The sequence below is a fragment of the Anolis carolinensis genome, chromosome 4 (genome assembly GCF_035594765.1).
Source record: "Anolis carolinensis isolate JA03-04 chromosome 4, rAnoCar3.1.pri, whole genome shotgun sequence".
NCBI classification, from domain to species: domain Eukaryota; kingdom Metazoa; phylum Chordata; class Lepidosauria; order Squamata; family Dactyloidae; genus Anolis; species Anolis carolinensis.
The window spans coordinates 50,811,440-50,836,015 of NC_085844.1; the positions used below are offsets into that span (position 1 = coordinate 50,811,440).

Consider the following 24,576-nt stretch of genomic DNA (forward strand, 5'->3'; position numbering starts at 1 on the left):
TATATGTTTTGCACTGTGTGAATTAGTTCACACAAACACTCTCCATCCATCTGCCACTGTCCTGGTCCATGCCTGATATAAATACATTCTATATACTATAATATATAAACATTTCTTGGGCTCCACAAGAAATGTTTGCTTCAAAAAGGGTTCTGTGGCTGAAAAAATTTGAGAATCTGTGCTGGAGAATAATGACCTTATCACATTGACGTCGGGATTCACCATGCATTGTGGCAAATCCATGGGGTCCCAGCGGGGGCGTGAAGTACTCGTCACCCCACATCATCTGACTTACCCAGAAGCCTGGCTTCCCCCCCATTGTTTCAAAGGTAACAAGGGGAATCCTCCCGTGTTGCTGTGGTGGAAGCATATGCTGTTTGCTTTCCCTTTTTGCCACAAAGCCTAGCCGGAAGTAAATGTTGGTGTGTAATGGGCTCCATGGTGAAAGAGGAGTGCGAGCAGTGTATGATGGGCAAATTGCAGGTGATGAGGTTGTCAGACAAAAGCAAACTGCAAGAGCCTGTCCTAGCTTGTGTGTTCTTTCCCATTAATAGATTTTGAGGTCTTGATCACAGTTTGATGTCGTTTGGCTTGCATTTATCCCAGTTTTTATCTGTGAAATGCTGGAGAATGTGGAAAGTGGGAGGCTACTTATAGTCAAAACAATTGATTGATATCTTACAGTTCTTAATTTCCCTCATATACTCTTTTGGTTAACCCAATAAAGATATTGTTAAAGCACTGATTTTGTATTTGATTCAACATAGCTATTTTGAAAGGGTCAATCCAGCTATTCTGAAAGCTTAATATCTCAGTATGACTTACTGTATTAAAGCTGAAATCCAGCTAACATTTGTTATGATGAGAGTGGAAAATCCTTTGCATACTAATTTTCATGAGATAAACACAAATAATGCGAGGCAGTATATCCTATTCAAAGCCTGAGAATGGAATTAGTCACAAGGCATTCCTTCTAGACATTTAAAGTGGAATTAATATATTTTAAAATACAATTTTCTGGACAACACAGGTGGGTTAGGTGACCTACTGACAGCAGCATAACATCGGGTGAATGGGCAAAGGAAGAGCTTGATATTTCAATGGGGCCCTTGGCTCTAGCAGCAGCATATGTGCAAAAGAGGAACAGGCAACACTGTTGCTATATTTTTAAAAGAGCTAACTATCAGGTAGAGCGCAGGATAAACAGCAGAATGTGTTGTTCATTTTTCATTGTAATACTGTATATAAAATATGCATGTCTTTAATGTCTGCTTTATGTATAAAGCCAATGTGTATCTGGTTATTATAAAAGGTCACACAGGCAAGGTCTTTAACGTGTTAACGAGCTAAGAACCACAGTATTTTATCAATTATTCACAAAATTGTATTCCTTGAATTGAGTTATCTGACACTTTTGGCCTTTATCAACCTTTCAGCTGTGTCTTTCTGCTAAATAGTAAGCACTCCTGTTAAAAAAGCTGTAATACAGAAGCAGATTTTATAGTCTTTTTACAGCAACCAAGTCCTATTTTCTTCCTTGTCCTGTAACAAACTGAGTTTTTTTTAAAAAAAAAACTGAGCTTACATTGGGAGGCATTGGAATGGTGAAGGATGGCTGGAGAACCACAGATTTTCCATGGTGTGTTGCAGGAAACAATATAATAAAGTCTGCTGGAAATAAATGAGAATCTATCCTAGCTATTCATACTGTAGTGGCATGTGCCTGATTACAACAGGTAAGACAAACAACAGCTGCCTCCAGAATCCCTTATTTTGGATGCATGAACAGCAAATTTTGGAAGAAGCCCCAAAGAGACTCTAGAAAGTTCAAAATGTTTGTTTACTTATGCAAGTCTTACCCGACTGCCTGTTTCATTTTATGCATGCACGTTGTTAGTTTTGAATAAACATGTTGTACTGCTTCTTTGTTGTGCAATGCAGTAATCTAGCCCTATTCTTTCCATGTAATTTCTAGCCTTTCAACTATTTAACACAGCTTCTGATAAAATGTTATAGTAGATTTTCTATTACTATAATATGTTGATTGGCTTTATAATAACAGCTCATTAATTTAGACTGAACCTAGTAATCATAAAACAGTATTTAATATCCATATGAAATTCCTCATGTCAGAAGAGGCTTAGTGACTTCCAGCTGTGAAATCATCTATAGATCAGCATTATCAAACATAATATTCTTTGCACTTGCTATATCATATATGGAATAGAGACAGTGCCTTTCATATACCTTACATGTGGAATGGCAAATATAAATGCAGAATGACAAAAAAGAAATTTTGACTTAAAGTAGATGAATCCAGGCATATCAGAAGTCATGAGTGTAGACTGTCTCTTCTCATTGGGTATCAGGCATTTGAAGAGTGGGTGACTTGTAGTTGATGCAAATATAGAGAACTGCTTCTGTAAGTGTTGTGTCCTTATAGGATTGTGGTCAATCACTGTCAGAATGACCCTATTCATATATTTGATTATAAAAGGCTTAAATTCTGCTAATTTCACTGATAGTAGACAGACATGTTGCACCATGTTGGTTTACCATTTAGCAGTTCATTCACTGTGTCTAAGACTAGCAACTAGATTTAGGATTTTAGTTCAGTTTAACAGCTTGATATATCTCTGTGACCACTTTTTAAAACTGCTGCATAATATTAATTATCTACAAATATGACACATATTCCATGGGCTCAAGAGCAGAATTTACTTGATTAGAGACTTAATATTCACCAATTCATGTTTGAGCATATAAATTCATGAATCAAACCAAAAAATCTGTACATAGAAATATATGTATATATTGTGGAGAAGGGTTTTAGCTGATGTGTCAGTTTTCCTTCTAAATGGAATACAGATTGAGCATTCCTTATCTGGCATTCCCAAATTCAAGATCCTCCAAAACTGTCCACATGGATGGTTGAGACAGTGACAGCCTTGCTTTCTGATGTTCAATGTACACAAACTTTGTTTCATGAACAAAACTATTGAAATATTGTGTATATAATTAATTTAGTTCTGAAAAATCTGAAACAATCTGGAGTCAGAAAGATGTGCCTTTCCTGCAAACGTCAGTGCGAGATTTATGTACAAGCTATACTAGCTACCTCTTAGGGCTGACAATTATTGCAGTAATTTGAAAAAATTGGATTTTTTTGGGGGGGGGGAATCAATTTCCAGGTTTTTAAAAAATGTATTTTAAAGATATTTAATGGTTTAAATAGCCAAAACCAGAATTGAATCAAATTAAGCTCTTGAGTCCTACTAAATGAAGATCTTGCTATATTTAGAAATATACAGAATGCTTTAAAGAAATGTGTGTAATGTAATTAAAGTATTTAATTAGAATGTTTATAAATTCACTTTTGTTTCAATATGTTCTTAACTTTACAGTGCCACAAAGGTGAACCACAAATGTAAGTAATTACATTCCACAACTGGATTGTTTAATAAACAGTTTTATAGAAGATATGGAAAAGTTGCTTTTTGACTGCCCTCAAATCAGAATAAATAAGAGGTCATCTAGAACAAAGGCTATTAACTCCAGAGCACACAAATACTTACACAATATGAGCCAGGTTTAGAGGTTTTTCAGGCTGGTCAGGGAACATTGGGTGCAAAGGTTCACGGCTGGAAGCACAGCTTAAAGACTTGCTAAGTGCATTAGTTAGCTTCTTAGCAGGTGATTTCTGGGAGGAACAAGGAAGGAAAGGTAATTTGGACAGGTAAGGTTTACACTGTTTGTACTACCACAGAGCTATGGGAAAACAGAGCGTTCTACTTGCTATTAGCCTGCTTACTGCATTCTGCTACCAAATCTCCTTATTCAGTGGTCCAGTATCATGCCTGAAATACATTATTTTACACCGGCTAAAGTTGTATGTAATTGTGTGTGTGTGTGTGAATATGTATGTATGTATAAGAGGCTATTTTTCGCCTGTTCTCACAATAAAAGGGGTGGAAGAGAATGCAAGGTAACTTCCACTTCCCCCATTACTACAGTCACAAAGAAAAAAGTATTTGATTTTCAGCTTGCCTCTGTTCCCCCCCCCCCCCGCCCAGAAATTAACATCAGTCATTTACCATTCAGTATGAATGGAAGGTACAACCTGACACTCATGCATGTACCAATGATTCATTCTGTTGTTAATTTCCCCATCTCTGCCACACTACTGAATTATAGCACTAAGATTCCACATTAAGTTGCCATGGCAACATCATTTGGAATCCTGGGGAATGTAGAGAATTCTAAATGACCCCACCCTAATGGAAAGTCCCAGGATTCCATGGGATGTAAATATGGTGATTTAAAGTGGAACCATAGTGGTATAACTGTGTAGTGTGAAGAGTCCCATATCAAGACTGAGCTTAAATGCATCTAGTTTACATTTTGGATATTTCTATTTTTACTGGTTTTCTACTTCAAGGGCAAGAAATATCTGGTCCTCCAAATATCTATGCCAATAGCTCTCATCAGCTCACTCAAACATGGTAAAAGTTAGGGAATTGTGGGAGTTGTCATCTGCAACATTTTGAGAGGCAAATGTTTCTTCCTTTTTTGTACCACAAAAGAATGACTGAGAACTCACAAACTTGCACTTTTTTGTGGCATTTTGGTTGGCTCAAAATATTACCCAAGAATATATTTTGTTTTAATTTGTTTTTCCCCATGGACTAACACTACTGTGTTTTCCCCCTGCCATAAATTCTTGACTCATGACAAAGTCAAGCAAAGATTGTAGTCAGAGATTAGTGAAAAAGTAGGAATCAACACATCCTTCATTTGGCAGTCTATAAATCAGCCTATATTTCATGATACCTCATTCCACTGAGCAAACCACTTACGTGGCATTGATAATCTAGAAATCATAGCTATTCAATTTTTCAGATTTTGCCTATGCAAACTCTTCACATGCATCAATTTTCAAACACAGGATGTTTGTACTGTAATAACTTAGTTTGTATTTACTGTGTTTATTGTACTTGACTCCTTTTTTATAATGCAGCGGCCATCACTCCCGGATCCAAAACTCAGAGGCTGAGGGCTACATTTATTTCCCATCACCTGATCCACAATCTGATTAAATTGTCTTTATAAATGCTTTGTTTCAAAGCATGCATAATGGATTAAATGGAATCTGTTGCTGGGAAAAATGTGCATAGACTTACATCTTCCATGACCTTGAATCTAACAAACTTACGTTAATTTTGTTAGGGTTGAGCTAGTCATAAATTGGATCACTGACATCAGTTGACATTTTTGAGAAAATGATCGGACAAGCTCATATATGTTTTAACTGAAGACAAAATAGAGTTGATGTTAGGTTTTGCTTCACATAGGCTATATGAGCCAGTGTGGTTTGAGCATTGGACTCTCGCTTTGGAGATCAGGGTACAAATGCTCACTTGACCATGGAAACCCATTGGGTGACCTTGGCAAGTCACATTCTCTCAAACTCAGCAGAAGGCAAGAGCAATCCCCATTTGAACAAATTTTGTCTAGAAAACCTAATGACAAATCTGCCTTAGGTGTCACAGGTTGGAAAGGACATGAAGGTACATCACAACCACACGACTAAGTGAAATATTTTGGAGTAAGAAACTACATTGACTAAACAGTACTGAATATATATCATGACTACTTTTCTACTGAGCTTAATCAAGCTGGTTTAATAAAGAACTGAACACTCTGTGAATAAAATATATAGTTCTTTTCAGGTGCAGATGCTATGTAGATGCCATAATTCTTTTTAGATTATACATTATCATATTGACCACAGAATAGGAGAAAAAAAGCCAACATTTGACGACATCCTATGAAAACAAACAACTTACTGTGGAAATAGTTTTATATTCCAAGAACTGCCTGCAGCTGTCCTGACATCCAGCACAGTATTAAGAGGTTGGACAGTTCAAATCCACACTGAGGATTGCCATATTGTTCAGTTTCTTCCCATTTCTCATCTCAGAATTGACTGGGGTTTCTCCATTATAGAAGTTTATGGCTAAACTAGCCACATTAGTTTTCTAGCTGTGGCTTTAAGGGGAACGATTCGGTCACTTCCAACTCCCATCCTTGGGGTGTTATTTTTTCTCTCTCTCTCTGACTGGTGGAGTTCAAACAGTCTGCAGCAATTCATGAACCTTCCCTTACCCATGACGTGTATTCTTTCATTTGGTGCTGGTTGCTATGGGAACCACTGGCATGTCCCCTCCAGAAGCAATCTTGACAGAGCTGGTAATTGTGACACTGCTGGCATCGATAGCGAAATCCCATCATGCTCTCGCTATGGCAGTAGGAACACTCAACAGGGTGGAAGACTACAAGGGAAATAAATTTAACAGAAAAACAAAACAATCAATGCAGCATTAAATCCAAATCCATTAGAAGAGCTTCCCTTTGTATCTGTTGATTTTCAGTATGAAATGCTCTTTTGGTATGGGCTGAAATTTAAATGCCACAAGATTCACACACCCCTCCCAACAAACAAACAAACAAACAAACAAACAAACAAACAAACAAACAAACAAGCATCTGCTGCTATCTAAGAAAAATGTTTTCTAGTATCAGGAAGACCAACACAGGGGAAATCTACTTCTATCAATTTGGGGGGGGGGGGGAGGACGGTATTGAGGCGGGGGAGCACAAATACTTTAGGAGACAACAATGGATAGAGTTACATTGAGTAACTGGTAGCCTGATCTTGGCAATCCTATATATATGGAGATCACTCTGTATGTTTAAATAAAAGGTCCTATTTTTAATTAATCAGAAATATAACAATGGCATAGGCCTGTTTGTATATAATAATAATAATAATAATAATAATAATAATAATAATAATAATAATAATAATAATACAGTAGAGTCTCACTTATCCAACATTCGCTCATCCAGTGTTCTGGATTATCCAACGCAGTCTGCCTCCTGCCCAGATCCACAGCTGTTTCTTTAGGCAGCAAGGACTGAACTTTTTACAGATTTAATTTTTGACAATGTTGTTACTGTAAGTTCATTTGTTGCAATTCTATCTTTATTTGTAGTCAATCTGTTAGTGGCCAATATTTTTGTAGTCAATGTTTTCAATACATTGTGATGTTTTGGTACTAAATTCATAAATACAGTAATTACTACATAACATTACCGTATATTGAACTGTTTTTTTCTGTCGATTTGTTGTAAAACATGATGTTTTGGTGCTTAATTTGTAAAATCATAACGTAATTTGACATTTAATAGGCTTTTCCTTAATCCCTCCTTATTATCCAACATTTTCGCTTATCCAATGTTTGCCGGCCCATTTATGTTGGATAAGTGAGTACTGTAATAACTACTTTATTTTTGTATCTCGCCTCCATCTCCCTGAAGGGACTCGGGGCGGCTTACATGGGGACAAGCCCGATCCAACAAATATTAAAACCAAACATAGATTAAAACATCTCAATAAAATCAACAACATTACATGACAACAACATAAAAACAGCATCATCAACAGGCAATAGTCTGAGCAGTAATGGGTACTGAAATTCCAGGGGAAGGGAATTGTGCAATAGAATTTCAGAACAAGGCTGGTAGACAAAAATGCAAGGGCCAATAATATTTTAGAAGTATAAAGAGGCACTGCACAGGCACTGAACAGGTGTCGTTTGTAATCCGCCTTGAGTCTCTCTCGGGGTAGAGAAAGGCGGAATAGAAATATTGCAAATAAATACATAAATAAATAAAAATGCTAAACCTATAAGAGGAAGGACAGGGATAAAGTGCAGGAACCGCTGTTAGATATAGTTGGGGGTCAAATTTCTTGTGAACTGCATAATCGATATACCATGTTTCCCCAAAAATAAGACAGTGTCTTATATTAATTTTTGCTCCCAAAGATGTGCTAGGTCTTATTTTCAGGGGATGTCTTATTTTTCCATGAAGAAGAATTCACAAAAAATGAACATTTATTATATACTGTACAGTAGTTGTCATCACAAACCAACATGACCAGACAAACTGAATCCTATCAAGAATTTCTTGTTACTACCAATATTTCCATGTACAACACTCTATGGTACGTACATTTACTGATCCTACATGCTTATATTTAGCAATTCAGCAAAACCTCTACTAGGTCTTATTTTCTGGGGATGTCTTATTTTAGGGGAAACAGGGTATGCAGTTATATCATTGGTATACACACAATTCATCTAGGATTACACATATGAATATGAACATGAATATTGTGGTAAAGTCTTTGGCTAATGAAAAGAAGAACATATAAGAAACTGGGATACAAATCTATATGTGAAAGCAAGATACTCGTACCAATTTTCTTCCCTCTTCACTAGAGAGATGGGCAACATATTTTTGTAATGTGTAAGAATTTTTGTGTGTGTAAATTGAGCAAATTGCATACATTCTCCAAAGTACACAGTTAAACCTCCAAAGCTGCTGTCTTCTTGCACTGGGTTTTACAGTTTTGAAGAATTAAATGAATTGTTTGTGTCTTCCACACTTGCTGTGTGCTTCCAACCAAAACAGCTAAGCCTGTGCAAACGTTTTTGCATAAACTAGAGAAAATTCAGTAAAAAGCAAAGTTTACCCATTCTCATTTTAATGACAAAAATTGTTACGGAGGCTGGCAGTTTCTTGACAGGCTCTAGTAAAGTGTTAACACAGGCTCAGTCATTGAGAATGAGAAATTTTGGAAAAAATGCTTCACATTTCTAGAGAGAAATACAACCACAGCATGGAGAACACTAAGAATATGTTTCTCTGAGTAATAACTGTGAAGTAAGGGGTAACCAGAATGATATTCACAAACCGGAACATGCTCAGAGAAGTACAACCAAGAAAGCTTAGAGACAAAGGGCACTTCTACACAGGCATTTAAGCCAGAGTATAAAGAGGGTTTAGAAACCAGTTACCTTCCAGAGAGTCTCCACCAGACTCTATTGCCCTAGAGTAATCCTCTCAGGGTGTCTATCTACATAGAATCATAGAATCATAGAATAGTAGAGTTGGAAGAGACCTCATGGGCCATCCAGTCCAACCCCCTGCCAAGAAGCAGGAAATTGCATTCAAAGCACCCCCGACAGATGGCCATCCAGCCTCTGTTTAAAAGCCTCCAAAGAAGGAGCCTCCACCACAGTCCGGGGAAGAGAGTTCCACTGCCGAACAGCCCTCACTGTGAGGAAGTTCTTCCTAATGTTCAGGTGGAATCTCCTTTCCTGTAGTTTGAAGCCATTGTTCCGTGTCCTAGTCTGCAGGGCAGCAGAAAATAAGCTTGCTCCCTCCTCCCTATGACTTCCCTTCACATATTTGTACATGGCTATCATATCTCCTCTCAGCCTTCTCTTCTGCAGGCTAAACATGCCAAGCTCTTTAAGCCGCTCCTCATAGGGCTTGTTCTCCAGACCCTTAATCATTTTAGTCGCCCTCCTCTGGATGCTTTCCAGCTTGTCAACATCTCCCTTCAACTGTGGTGCCCAGAATTGGACGCAGTATTCCAGGTGTGGTCTGACCAAGGCAGAATAGAGGGGGAGCATGACTTCCCTGGATCTAGATGCTATACCCCTACTTATGCTGGCGAGAATCCTGTTGGCTTTCTTAGCAGCCGCATCGCATTGCTGGCTCATGTTTAACTTGTTGTCTACAAGGACTCCAAGATCTTTTTCACATGTACTGCTGTCTAGCCAGGTGTCCCCCATTCTGTATCTTTGCATTTCATTTTTTCTGCCAATGCAGTTTGAACTGGATTATATGGGTCAGTGCAGATTCATATAATGCAGACCAAATTGCATTGAACTGGATTATATGAGTTTGCACTGCCATATAATCGGGTTCAATCACCGTGTAGATGGGGGTCTAAGAAACTGGCATAGATTTGCTGGCAAAAAAGAAGACGGAGGCCCCATCTATACTGCCATTTAATTCAGTTTCTGAATGCAGATTAACTGCATTAAACTAGATTATATGGCACTGTAGACTCATATAACACAGTTCAAAGCAGATAATCTGCATTTAAAAACTGGATTATATGGCAGTTTAAATCCAGCCTGAGTGGTGAAATGACAGCCAATTTTTAACATCTGAAGGGACATCATATAGAAGATGAGCTTGTTTTCCTCTGCTCCAGATTCTAGAATGTGATTCAAATTCCAAAAAATGGGAGTCCATTTAAACATTAGGAATAAATGTTTGACAATAAGAATGGTTACAGTATAACTGATCAAGCCAACTGAAAACAAAGAAAGAAAAACAAGCATTTATGCCATAGATATTGACATCACTGCTTTTTTGACTCTTTTTCGCTGATCAGGTGGCTATAATGTTTATGGAGAAAGATACAATCATTGTGGCTCACATTAATCATGTTGCAATTACATACCATTCTCAACATTTGCCAAGCGATGCAGAAGTGGTAGCCATACCAGACACTGAGGTGGAGGATCAGACATAAGAGTGTCCAAGAAAGCATTCAGAGTGACTTTTTTCTGTTTACAAAGCAGAAACAATTCATCATTAATACAAGACTAAAAGGTAACTCTGTCCCCTGTAGCAAGAAAATATTTGTGGATGAAAACACAAAGCAGGAAAATCATATTTTAAGCCTTTTGTTTGGGAAAGGATTATACTTGTCGGGTCTTATAGACAGAGAGACATCACTTTAGTTAACCATATCTAGCAGTTCTTATTTTTCAAATCAGTGCCATTAATCCAACTATGCTGAAGATTCATAGCTCAGGGGTAAATTACATGATTTGCATTTACACTGCTCCAAGCTCAGGCCTGAGGATCTCAAATTAAGGGAGTTCTTGCAGCACAATTACTAAAAAGCTCTTTAGGAAAGGTACTGCCATCCAGAAGGAGATCACTCTTGACTATAAGAACAAATCGGCCTGATTTTGTGTAAAACAGTTTCAGTACTCATATAGGAAGAAAAATTCTCCTGGTCCACCAGAATAAAAACTGAGTAACTAAACTTCCATTATGACATCACACAACAGGAATTTTCTCTTTGTGTATCATAGTAACAGACACTCCCATCACTGGATTGAATTCCCCTTGGCGAAGCACCTTCATTTCTCTTCACAGCATTTATGGATTGCTCATTCCTCCATCCTAATTTGGGAAAAAGGATATCAAGAGGAAATGTTTCCTTGCATTTTCGTTTCTGTTTCCTTGTTTTAGGAGGTGATTGGAAAGATCTCATTTTCTGGGTATAAGGAGAGTCTTTGTGTGGATGTGACTTAAATGGTAGGTGATCAAATAGTGTGTGTAGGGGGAAAGACAATTTAGAATGAAGAGGGAATTTAAGGCAGAGATTTGGACTTCTAAAAGTCTGAATATCAAACTATACTACATGCTTCATCTGTTTTCACAAGTGAAGATATTTGCCATAGAACCTGAATTTCCTCATTCGTGTATCGTTTATTTAATGTGGGTTCTTTTAACTGGACACTGAGAGTTAGACAAACACTTAATTTGCAATTCTGACTGCCAAGGTGTGTAAAGTGTGCATCAGTGGGGAAAACAAAGTTAATATTTGGGAATACTGGTATGTATTAAAGCTAAAGTGGGCAACGAGCAACCTATGGAGTACCTGAAACTCTGGACTCAACTTTTGAGGTCCTGAAATCCCCTGCCAGTCCCTCAAATTCTCCACATAATGCAATTTTAAAAACGGCATGATTTTTGGGCATTTTCAACTACAAATATGTGAAAGCCTGCCAGACATATAAGAGTACCTCAGCCCCACAAATGAAGCCTCCCAGCACATCCAATACAGGTTGTATATTCCTTATCCAGACTTCCCAAATCAAAAAATTCTCTTCATGGGTGAATGAGGTAGTGATGTTTTTGATTTCTAATGGTCCGGTGTACAGAAATGCCTCATGCACAAAATCATGAAAAGTGTATATGAAACATCAATGAATTTTGTGTTGAGACTTGGATCTGATTTCCAAGATATCTCATTATGTGCATGCATGTGAATATAGGCATTCCAGAATCTCAAGAAACTCAAAAAACATTTCAGATAAGGAACATTAAAACTACACCTCTATTTTCATCAGAGAAGTTCAGAAAAGGGCAACAAGGAATGAAGTGGTTTTATTTGGAATATGTTTGAAGTGATGGAATTTCACAATTTTGGTATGAGGGTCTGCTGAAGGTTGCGGTGCTGTGGGGGTGAGTGTGAACTGTATGTGTGTGTGTTAGGAGGATATGACTAAGAGGGAAACAGGCCCTTGGCTCCAATTCAAGTGCATCACCTTACAGTCTAGTTTGACCCATAAAATATGCTCTAGTTTGACTCCGAGGAAGCTTTAGCTTGACTATCTTTGTATATTGTATGTCTAGCTCCAACGTATTGGCAATTGGCATAAAAATGTTAGTGCACTCTGTGTTGTCAAAAGCTTTCATGGTTGGAATCACAGGATTGTTGTGTGGGATAATGTCATTTTATTTACCTGTTGGGAAAAACAAGATTTTGCTGATTGCTCCGTGTAACCAAAAGAAGGACCTTCAAAGACAGCAGTGGGCAGCTTCAGAACTTCTCGTAGAAACATGTCATATCTTCCATAAACCATTACACCACTTGTGTCCGATATCATTGAGAAAATATCTAATGGGAAAAGGGAAGGAATACATCTTATGCATTTCGTTTTAAGACATTTACCATAGACGAAAAGCTGAATGAAAAAGAAGGATTACTGATGTTTCATTTTAATATAGTAGCAGGGATTAGGGATAGTAAGGGCCCTTGGGTGGCTCATGGACCTCACTTTGTGAACCCCTGTTGTTACTACCATTATTTCCATGTACAACTGGTATGTACATTTACCAATCCTGCATGCTCTGGTGTTTGTTTGGTGGGCGCCGGGCATGTTTCCAAACAAAACCTTTGCTAGGTCTTACTTTTGGGGGAGGCCTTATATTTAGCAATTCAGCAAAACCTCTACTAGGTCTTATTTTTTGGGGATGTCTTATTTTCGGGGAAACAGGGTACCTTAACTTCCATGTACAACGATCTATGGTATGTACATTTATCGATCCTGCATGCTTCCAAACAAAAACTTTACTAGGTCTTACTTTTGGGGGAGGCCTTATATTTAGCAATTCAGCAAAACCTCTACTAGGTCTTATTTTCTGGGGATGTCTTATTTTCAGGGAAACAGGGTAATTCACTCCTCTGAAACATAGTATATAGCACTTAGCCTTTGTTTGCAGTCTCCCACCAAAATACTAACCAGGAATGGCTCTATTTTCCAAGATTACACAGGATCTGGTTCTTAACCTGTGGGTCCCCAGATGTTTTGGCCCTCAACTCCCAGGAGCCCTAACAGCTGGTAACTGGATGGGATTCCTGGGAGTTGTAGGCCAAAACACCTGGGGACCCAAAGGTTGAGAACCACTGTGCTAGATGAAGTGGCCCTCTCAGATGAAACTGGGAAAGAACGTTGCATGTGTATGAGACAGAGAGAAATGGGAGAGGAGGGAAAGAGCTACAAAGAGAGCCCACCCTTCTCAGGTAGGCCTTCTCAGTGCTGGAGAAGGGAGAAAGTAGGTGGGGAGCAGTCCCAAGACCACCCAGGCAACGTCAGGTATATACGCTATTAGTTCTATTAAGGCAAGCTCTGACTATCTATACTTGGAGCCTACTCCAAGATTTAATATTTAACATCTCTTTCATTTCAGTCCAACTCATCACAAAATTTTTAAAAATGCAAATAAAAGAAAACACAAACATTCTGCAAGTATATTAAAAATCCAATCATTTCTAGCTTTCTGATTTAATTATTTATAACCAGAGAAAGAAAGATGCAAATCAGTGGATAGAAATTTTGCCCAATAAAACAGACATACGGTTAAAAATGTGATGCCTTTGCTCTGGACAATTTTTTTTACCTCAACTATAGATCTGGGAATTAAGTATAATATTACTGTTACAAGAAGACTGTGCTATGTATGTTAATGCTTTATATAGGACTAGCTGTGCCCGGCCACACGTTGCTGTGGCTTTGTCTGGTGGTGTTGGTGAGAACTTGTTGAGGTAGTGGTGGTATTGAATGTCTGTTGTATGGTTGTCTTTATGTTTAGAATGCATTTGGTTGTTTGTGTACTGTGAAAGTGGTGAGGGTAGAGGGGGTCTATGTCCCTGTGTAGTATTGTATAGTATTTATACATTGTCTATGTGTTGTGAATGCTTGGATTGTGTCCTGCTGCATAGTAGAAAGAGTTGGGCTGGATGGCCCTTAGGGGTCTCTCCAAACTCTTGGATTCTATGCTTCTATTATTATTATTATTATTATTATTATTATTATTATTATTATTATCTTCTTCTTCTTCTTCTTCTTCTTCTTCTTCATTATGTAGAGGCTGGATGGCCATCTGTCAGGAGTGCTTGGATTGTGTCCTCCTGCATGGTAGAAGGAAGTTGATCTTGATGATCTTTAGGGGTCACTCCAAACCTTAGGATTGTATGATGTTGTTGTTGTTTTTATTATTATTATTATTATTATTATTATTATTATTATTATTATTAGTAGTAGTAGTAGTAGTATTGAGAGGCTAGGTGGCCATCTGTTGGGAGTGCTTGGATTGTTTCCTGCATGGCAGAATTGGGTTGGACTGGATGGCCTTTAGGGGTGTCTCCTAACTGTCTGATGCTATGATTCGATGTGTATTATTATTGTGCAGATATTGGATGGCCATCTGTCAGGAGTGGTTGGATTGTGTCCTCCTGCATGATATAAGGAAGTTGAACTGGATGATCCTTAGGGGTATCTGCTAACCTTAGGATTGTATGATATTATTATTATTATTATTATTATTATTATTAAGAGGCTGGCTGGCCATCTGTTGGGAGTGCTTGGATTGTATCATCCAATGGCAGAGTTGGGTTGGACTGGATGGCCTTTAGGGGTCTCTTCTAACTGTCTGATTGTATGATTTGATTTGTATTATTACTGTGCAGATCTTGGATTGCCATCTGTCAGGAGTGCTTGGTTTGTGTCGTCCTGCATGGTAGAAGGAAGTTGAACTGGATGATCCTTAGGGGTCTTTCGTAACCTTAGGATTGTATGATCTTCTTCTTCTTCTTCTTCTTCTTCTTCTTCTTCTTCTTCTTCTTCTTCTTCTTCTTCTTCTTATTATTATTATTATTATTATTATTGAGAGCCTGGGTGGCCATCTGTTGGGCGTGCTTGGATTGTGTCCTCCATGGCAGAATTGGGTTGGACTGGATTACCACAGTAATTATTTCATATTACAGTAGAATCTCACTTATCCAACATTCGCTTATCCAGTGTTCTGGATTATCCAACGCAGTCTGCTTTTTTGTAGTCAATGTTTTAAATTCATTGTGATATTTTGGTGCTAAATTTGTAAATACAGTAATTACAACATAGCATTACTGAGCATTGAACTACTTTTTCTGTCAAATTTGTTGTATAACATGATGTTTTGGTGCTTAATTTGTATAATCTTTACCTAATTTGATGTTTAATCGGTTTTTCCTGAATCCCTTCTTATTATCCAACACATTCACTTATCCAACGTTCTGCCGGCCTGTTTATGTTGGATAAGTGAGACTCTACTGTATATTTATAATCTTATATTATCTGCTTAGAACTGGATTATATGAGGCCCCTTCTACACAGCTGTATAAAATGCACATTGAAGTGAATTATCTGGCAGTGTGGACTCAAGATAATCCAGTTCAAAGCAGATAATATAAGATTATAAATGGGTAATATAGCTGTGTGGAAGGGCCTTGAGTCTACACTGCCATATAATCCAGTTAAAATCAGATAATCTGTATCTTATAGGCAGTGTGTGGAAAAGGCCTGAGGCCTAACTGTGCCTGTCCCCTGGGCTGAGTAGGTTGCTAGGAGACCAAGTGGGCAGAGTTTAGCCTTCTAAGTGGCAGCTATTGGGTAAAAAACAATTATTCCTCTCCTTCTAATTAGGACTTTATTTTTATTTTTATTTTTTTGTTGTATGAACGTAGAGGCATGGATGAGGGGTTGTGTTACCAAGTTTAATGTTTCTGGGATGCGTAGTTTTGTTGTTTTGTCCTAGGCTGAATTTTTTTATCCATATATATATATATATATATATATAACTTCACAGCTTATAGTAAAGTCATGCTTGACTGCCTTTTGTGCTATTTGATTGTGCCTGTGGATATATTTATACAAGCCAATATTGATTTTAACTAGGCCATCACCCCAATGAAAGATGTGGTAATTGACTAAGCTATCTAAAAGAACCTGCATGTTCCCCAAATGCTTTGCTAATTGCTTCAGATTTGAAAGAGCAATTCTGTAATAATAATAATAATAATAATAATAATCCTTGCACATGCTATGGAAAAGAAATGAATTTTTAAAAATAGATTTTTAGTAAAAAAAAATAATTAAATGACCATAATTTTTTTAAAGTAAACTTGGCTCAACTTACTTATGCAGTGGTATCAAATAACATGCGTAAGGGGATATGTGTGTTTTATCTGCTTTATGCTGCCAATGTAGCATCTCTTTGGATGTTTAATCCTACAGAATAAATCCTACAGAATCCTACAGAGACACCTCATGATTCAAGGTTTATTGCATTTTCATATCATAAAAATCAAAAGAGAAAAGAAGGAAGTAAATGCTTTATGCACGGTACTCAGTGCGTTTGATAGTCTATAAGAGCATCTCCTCCCCTTATAACAGAACTCTAGTTTTTTTTTTTTAGACATATACTTTTGCATCTCCTCTCAAGAGTGTGCCTGCTGGTTTTGATTCATAAGCCTATTGTCAAAATCAAAAGCAGGTTTTCTACCTAACTGAAAGAAACCATTAATAAAACACATGTTTGAAAAAGCACTTACATCTTAATTTATCCATGATCTTTCCCCCGCAAAGTGTTGCCAAGGCCATTTTGACAGCAAACACAGAAATTTTTCCATGTCCTTCTCTAAAGAATAAGAAAAAATAAATCATTAGTAAGAGACTACATTTTGGCTTTCTTGTTGAATTATATATTGTAAACATTCTTTTGTTTAGAAATGAATGCTTTACAGCTGTGAAGTATGCACACATATATAAACCTAGTTACTGAAGCCAAAGTAGACACCCTAAAACAGGGGTTACCAACCTTTTTTTGACCAGGGACCACTTTGACCAGGGAGCACTCTCCAACATTAATACAAAAAGGGTTACAAATCAGTTTTTGGTCAACTTTAGATCTGGTTTGGTTATTTGGGGTGCTGATTCAGAAAATTGCATTGGATAGACCACATCAGCTTTAGTTTCTGAAACAACATATGCCATCCGGTAGTCGCCATCTGCTCACCCACAGAAAACCGTATTTAATAATCTAGAGCAGATGGATGGATAGTATTCTTGAAGTGACTGGCTTGACCTTGAAGGAGCTGGGAGTTGCAATGGCTGACAGGGAGCTCTGGCATGGGTTGGTTCATGGGTCACGAAGAGTTGGAAGCGACTGAATGAATAAACAACAACAAGACCTGATGTGGTCTATTCAATGCAATTTTCTGAATCAGCACCCCAAATCATCCTAGGAACAGGCCTAAAAATGAAGATACCAAGGCGTTCTGCTTCCAGGAGCCACATGGAATGGCTCTGCTCAGGGGGAGGGAGGGAGGGAGGGAGGGAGGGAGAAGCAGCAGTCAGGAGGCCTGTTGGGTTTCATGGGTAGTCAGTCTCACCCCTCCCGACATCCTTGTTGCCTTGGCATTATAGGAGGGTTTTGAGAGAACAGTTGCTCTTGTTACAACAATGTAGTAAAGGTGAGGCCATGGACCATGTTTTAGTTTTTGGGGACCACTGGTGGTCCAGAAACCACAGTTTGGGAACCACTACCCTAAAACATCCACAGTAGTCAGTATCTAATGAATGAGTTGAATTTTCCATCAAGAATCAAGTGCTGAAAGTTTCCAACCTGGTGGAAGAAACTCTCTGGTGGAATGAAAGAAAAAGTGGATTAAAAAATGCCTTCCATCTACTGTTCTTTGTGTCACCTGGAAAGTTGTTCCCAGTGACTGTGAGAACCATCTGGAACAATACAGGAGGTGGAAAAGCGGGCTGCAGCAAAAAGGTGAAATAATTGGTTCTCGCAGAAGCAGAGGAAGCAGGAGGACATTTTTGCTCCCTGGCTTCAGGTAGGATTTGGCTAAGATTTGGCTAAGATTTTAAACTGAGTTTGGGCTTGGCTCCTGTGGTCAAAGTCTAACTGTTGTGTGACTGTTGTGTTGAAAGAGAGCCAGGTACTTAAGTTGATTGACAGCAGGCATTGTCCCCTGTTAATTGAGTTTCTGGGAAAGCTTTATTTGCCAGTGTGAGTTTCTGCCAGAGCCTGATCCCAGAAGGGCAGTTGGTTCTCGCAGAAGCAGAGGAAGCAGGAGGACATTTTTGCTCCCTGGCTTCAGGTAGGATTTGGCTAAGATTTGGCTAAGATTTTAAACTGAGTTTGGGCTTGGCTCCTGTGGTCAAAGTCTAACTGTTGTGTGACTGTTGTGTTGAAAGAGAGCCAGGTACTTAAGTTGATTGACAGCAGGCATTGTCCCCTGTTAATTGAGTTTCTGGGAAAGCTTTATTTGCCAGTGTGAGTTTCTGCCAGAGCCTGATCCCAGAAGGGCAGTTGGTTCTCGCAGAAGCAGAGGAAGCAGGAGGACATTTTTGCTCCCTGGCTTCAGGTAGGATTTGGCTAAGATTTGGCTAAGATTTTAAACTGAGTTTGGGCTTGGCTCCTGTGGTCAAAGTCTAACTGTTGTGTGACTGTTGTGTTGAAAGAGAGCCAGGTACTTAAGTTGATTGACAGCAGGCATTGTCCCCTGTTAATTGAGTTTCTGGGAAAGCTTTATTTGCCAGTGTGAGTTTCTGCCAGAGCCTGATCCCAGAAGGGCAGTTGGTTCTCGCAGAAGCAGAGGAAGCAGGAGGACATTTTTGCTCCCTGGCTTCAGGTAGGATTTGGCTAAGATTTGGCTAAGATTTTAAACTGAGTTTGGGCTTGGCTCCTGTGGTCAAAGTCTAACTGTTGTGTGACTGTTGTGTTGAAAGAGAGCCAGGTACTTAAGTTGATTGACAGCAGGCATTGTCCCCTGTTAATTGAGTTTCTGGGAAAGCTTTATTTGCCAGTGTGAGTTTCTGCCAGAGCCTGATCCCAGAAGGGCAGTTGGTTCTCGCAGAAGCAGAGGAAGCAGGAGGACATTTTTGCTCCCTGGCTTCAGGTAGGATTTGGCTAAGATTTGGCTAAGATTTTAAACTGAGTTTGGGCTTGGCTCCTGTGGTCAAAGTCTAACTGTTGTGTGACTGTTGTGTTGAAAGAGAGCCAGGTACTTAAGTTGATTGACAGCAGGCATTGTCCCCTGTTAATTGAGTTAAAAGGTACCTTTACTAACTATCCTTTGCAGTACATACAGGAAACAAAGCAACATAAACAAATACACAAAGACGTGGTTTGTTGCAGTCTGCACATAAAGTGCGTGCATATTACTTAACTGTACAAAGATCCCACTTGGCCACCACGCTCACCAAGAGATGCAACAAAAGCAAAACATTCCCATCACATGCACCAGCTGTGGCATGTTCCGCTTTTTCACACAAAAACTAGACAACTACATCTGCTCCAAATGCAAACAGATGACTCTGATGGAGCAGAGGATCCAACAGCTCGAGCACCGTATTAAGACCCTTAAGGACATTCAGGCACTCGAGCTCTTCTTGGACACTGCACAACACGCTGCTGTAGATCAGCAGCCTGCATCACACCAACACCACCAAGACCATGATCAGGAACCTTATGGGGAGATCAACTCAAAGGTAGACAACCCTCAGGCTTGGAAGGAGGTCACCCATAGAAGGAGACGCAGGACCAGGCAGCCTCCACAGAACTCCTCTGCTCAGCTGCATTTACACAACAGATTTGAAATTCTTACATCATTAACATACAATCAGGAAACACATCTTGTGGAGGACCACAGTTTCTTAGATACCACTCAGTGGACCATCCTGGATCAATGCGCAGGGGATAGCCCTGACGGGGACAGTGCATCACCACAGTCACACTTATGTAATCATGCAAATGCTCCATCCCCAATCATAGACCAGGAGCAACAGGAACATCCTTGGGAGAGTAGTGGGCTCTCGGATGTATCTCAATGGATTGTCATTGATGAATGCACTGGGGATGTTGAGGAGGAGGACAACACTTTACACCTACATGATTCACTTCAACAGGAACACTCTTCAGGGGACATACACACTGTCTTGCACAAAAGGGACCCTGTCAATCCTCAAAGGAAACAGGTCTTGGTAGTAGGTGACTCCCTCCTTAGAGGAACGGAAGCCATCATTTCCAGACCGGATGGGATGGCTCGAGAAACATGCTGCCTCCCGGGGGCAAAAATACACCATATCACTCAGAGGCTCAGCAGGCTTCTAAAGCCCCATCACCCTCCCCACCTTATGTTGATTCATGTAGGTACCAATGACACCGCTAGGCATACTTTTCAAAAGATCACAAATGATTTTCGAGCTCTGGGAACAAAGCTAAAACTGTATAATGTACATGTGATCTTTTCATCCCTCCTCCCCGTTGTAGGACATGGCTCTACAAGGGCCGGAAAAATAGTACAGGTCAATAACTGGCTCAGAAAATGGTGTCAAGAGGAGCATTTTGGCTTCCTTGACCATGGTCTACTCTTCCAAGAGGATGGACTACTGGCAAGCGATGGGGTGCATCTCACACAAGTAGGAAAACATCTTTTTGCACACAGACTCACAAACCTCATCAGGCGCACTTTAAACTAAATCCACTGGGGGAGGGGAACAACAGCCTGGCGAACACTATATTACCCACGACCACAGGGAACCGCCGTAAGGCTAAACGGAGGGCTGCACAAACACAGCAAGGACCAAGTACAGAGAGCACAATAATCCCAAATAAACAGTTCGAGGGGAGGTCACAGGGGCTTACATGTCTTTACACTAATGCTCAGAGCATGGGAAATAAGCAAGACGAACTCCAACTCCTAGCACAGCACCACACATACGATGTCATAGGCATCACTGAAACCTGGTGGGATGACTCCCATCACTGGAATTTAACCATTGAGGGCTATAACCTCTTCCACATAAATAGAACAAAGGGGAGAGGAGGGGGAGTAGCTTTATATGTCAAAAACAGTTACGTTGCAGAAGAAATGCAAGACTGTAATCCGGGAAACCAGCTTGAAAGCATCTGGATAAGAATCAAGGGAACCGGGACTCAAAAAGATCTTGTCGTGGGTGTCCACTACAGACCTCCGAGTCAGGATGAAGGACTTGATGAAGCCTTCTGTCAACAGCTGACCAAACAGGCACAAAGAAGAGATATAGTAGTCATGGGCGATTTCAATTATCCCGATATCTGCTGGAAAACAAACTCAGCCAAGAGTACAAAGTCCAACAAATTCCTCACTTGCCTTGCAGATAATTTTATGGTCCAGAAGGTAGAAGAGGCAACAAGGGGATCAGCAACTCTTGATCTAATCTTAACAAATGTGGAAGACCTGATCAATACAGTTGAAGTGGTTGGATCCTTAGGGGCAAGTGACCATGTGCTCCTGCAGTTTGCAATACAAAGGAATGCTGAAACTAAGACAAGTCAAACACGCATTCTGGACTTTAAGAGAGCTGACTTCCAAAAAATGAAGGAATTACTGAGCGGCATTCCATGGACGCCGATATTAAAAAACAAGGGAGTTAAGGATGGATGGGAGTTTTTCAAAAGTGAAATACTCAAGGCGCAAATGCAAACAGTGCCAACAAAGAAGAAAAATAAGACAAGTGCAAAGAAGCCAGAATGGATGTCCAAAGAACTTCTAACTGAGCTAAAGCTCAAAAGTGACATGCACAAGAAGTGGAAAAGGGGAGAAATCACCAAAGAAGAATTCAAACGTATAGCCAACTCCTGTAGGGAAAAGGTTCGCAAGGCTAAAGCGCAAAATGAGCTCAGGCTTGCCAGGGACATAAAAAACAACAAAAAAGGTTTTTTTGCTTATGTTGGTAGAAAAAGGAAGAAAAAGGAGGCGATAGGGCCACTGCAAGGAGTAGATGGGGTGATGGTGACAGGGGATAGGGAAAAGGCAGAACTGCTTAATGCCTTCTTTGCCTCGGTCTTCTCACAAAAAGAAAGCCATCTTCAACCTCAGCAACATGGAATGGACGAAGGATTGGGGGAAATCCAACCCCAAATAGGGAAACAAGTTGTCCAGGAACACCTGGCCACTCTAAACGAATTCAAGCCCCCAGGGCCAGATCAGCTACATCCAAGAGTATTGAAGGAACTAGCGGAAGTTATTTCAGAACCACTGGCAATCATCTTCGAGAGTTCTTGGAGAACAGGAGAAGTCCCAGCAGATTGGAGGAGGGCGAATGTGGTCCCTATCTTCAAGAAGGGAAAAAAGAACGACCCAAACAATTACCGTCCGGTCAGCCTCACATCAATACCAGGCAAGATTCTGGAAAAGATCATTAAGGAAGTAGTCTGCGAACACTTAGAAACAAATGCGGTCATTGCTAATAGTCAACACGGATTTACCAAAAACAAGTCATGCCAGACTAATCTGATCTCTTTTTTCGATAGAGTTACGAGTTGGGTCGATACAGGGAATGCCGTGGATGTAGCATATCTAGATTTCAGTAAGGCCTTCGACAAAGTCCCCCACGACCTTCTGGCAAACAAACTAGTAAAATGTGGGCTAGACAAAACTACGGTTAGGTGGATCTGTAATTGGCTAAGCGAACGAACCCAAAGGGTGCTCACCAATGCGTCGTCTTCATCATGGAAAGAAGTGACAAGTGGAGTGCCGCAGGGCTCCGTCCTGGGCCCGGTTCTGTTCAACATCTTTATTAACGACTTAGACGAAGGGTTAGAAGGCACGATCATCAAGTTTGCAGATGACACCAAACTCGGAGGGATAGCTAACACTCCAGAAGACAGGAGCAGAATTCAAAACGATCTTGACAGACTAGAGAGATGGGCCGAAACTAACAAAATGAAGTTCAACAGGGACAAATGCAAGATACTTCACTTCGGCAGAAAAAATGGAAATCAAAGATACAGAATGGGGGACGCCTGGCTTGACAGCAGTGTGTGCGAAAAAGATCTTGGAGTCCTCGTGGACAACAAGTTAAACATGAGCCTACAATGTGATGCGGCAGCTAAAAAAGCCAATGGGATTTTGGCCTGCATCAATAGGGGAATAACGTCTAGATCCAGGGAAGTCATGCTCCCCCTCTATTCTGCCTTGGTCAGACCACACCTGGAATACTGTGTCCAGTTTTGGGCACCGCAGATGAAGGGAGATGCTGACAAGCTGGAAAGCGTCCAGAGGAGGGCAACTAAAATGATTAAGGGTCTGGAGAACAAGCCCTATGAGGAGAGGCTTAAAGAGCTGGGCATGTTTAGCCTGCAGAAGAGAAGGCTGAGAGGAGACATGATAGCCATGTACAAATATGTGAGGGGAAGTCATAGGGAGGAGGGAGCAAGCTTATTTTCTGCTGCCCTGCAGACTAGGACACGGAACAATGGCTTCAAACTACAGGAAAGGAGATTCCACCTGAACATCAGGAAGAACTTCCTCACAGTGAGGGCTGTTCGGCAGTGGAACTCTCTCCCCGGGGCCGTGGTGGAGGCTCCTTCCTTGGAGGCTTTTAAGCAGAGGCTGGATGGCCATCTGTCGGGGGTGCTTTGAATGCGATTTCCTGCTTCTTAGCGGGGGGTTGGACTAGATGGCCCTTGAGGTCTCTTCCAACTCTACTATTCTATGATTCTATGATTCTATGATTCTAATTAAAATTGTTTTCCTCTCTTTCTGAGAAGTTTCATTCAAGCAATACTAAGTGTAAAAGAAGTCTGGGACCAACAGATTACAGAGGTAATAGCAGAACAGCCTGTTTAATCCAGATAAAATAAATTGTGGCTGAGTCATGCCACAGATAACGTGTCATGTATCAGTCCTTTTGATAAATCAATAAGAATTATTCTTAAAGAGAAAAATACAGAAACTCTAGAGCTCATGGAAGATGGCTAATAATTATATGGCCTTGCAAAAAGTTCACACAATTGTCTCATAAAGTACATTTCAGATGTTTTATATTTTATAAATTAAATTATATTGTTTAATATAACATTCAAGGGAGAAATTACTGAGTACAATTTCAAATTACAGTAGTGTAAGCATTTTCAGATTGTAAATATATAAATCACTCATCTCACATGTAATAATACATTTTAAACAGCTTGATATAAATCTAATGTGATGTCAGTGTAGCAGAACTAGCTTCCCTGTTCCTCTCTCCTGTCCACCTCAAAACCAAAAGTCTTGACATTGCATGGGAGGCCAAAAAGGAAAAGGAAAATCACCCCTTTCCCTTTAAACCAGATTATGCTACTCTTAAATAGATATTGGCTCCTTTGGGACATCAGATCATTTTGATAAATAAATAAGAACTATTCTCAAGGGAGAAATATCCAGAAACTCGAGAGCTTAGATGACATGACTAGTTATAGTGCTTCTTA

At 39.8% G+C, this 24,576-nt stretch overlaps 1 protein-coding gene across 20 annotated transcripts in view; it reads right to left on the reverse strand.

Moving 5' to 3' along the window:
- Positions 1-24,576, reverse strand: part of dtna (dystrobrevin alpha) — a 267,864-nt gene that overhangs the window by 55,600 nt on the left and 187,688 nt on the right. For all 20 annotated transcript variants that reach the window (XM_062980387.1, XM_062980386.1, XM_062980389.1 and 17 more), the window contains 5 exons: positions 16,880-16,965; positions 12,471-12,625; positions 10,388-10,493; positions 6,166-6,332; positions 3,576-3,700 (listed from right to left, as the gene is read on the reverse strand). In XM_062980387.1, the coding sequence (XP_062836457.1) occupies positions 3,576-3,700; positions 6,166-6,332; positions 10,388-10,493; positions 12,471-12,625; positions 16,880-16,965 (639 nt within the window). The remainder of the gene's footprint in view (positions 1-3,575; positions 3,701-6,165; positions 6,333-10,387; positions 10,494-12,470; positions 12,626-16,879; positions 16,966-24,576) is intronic.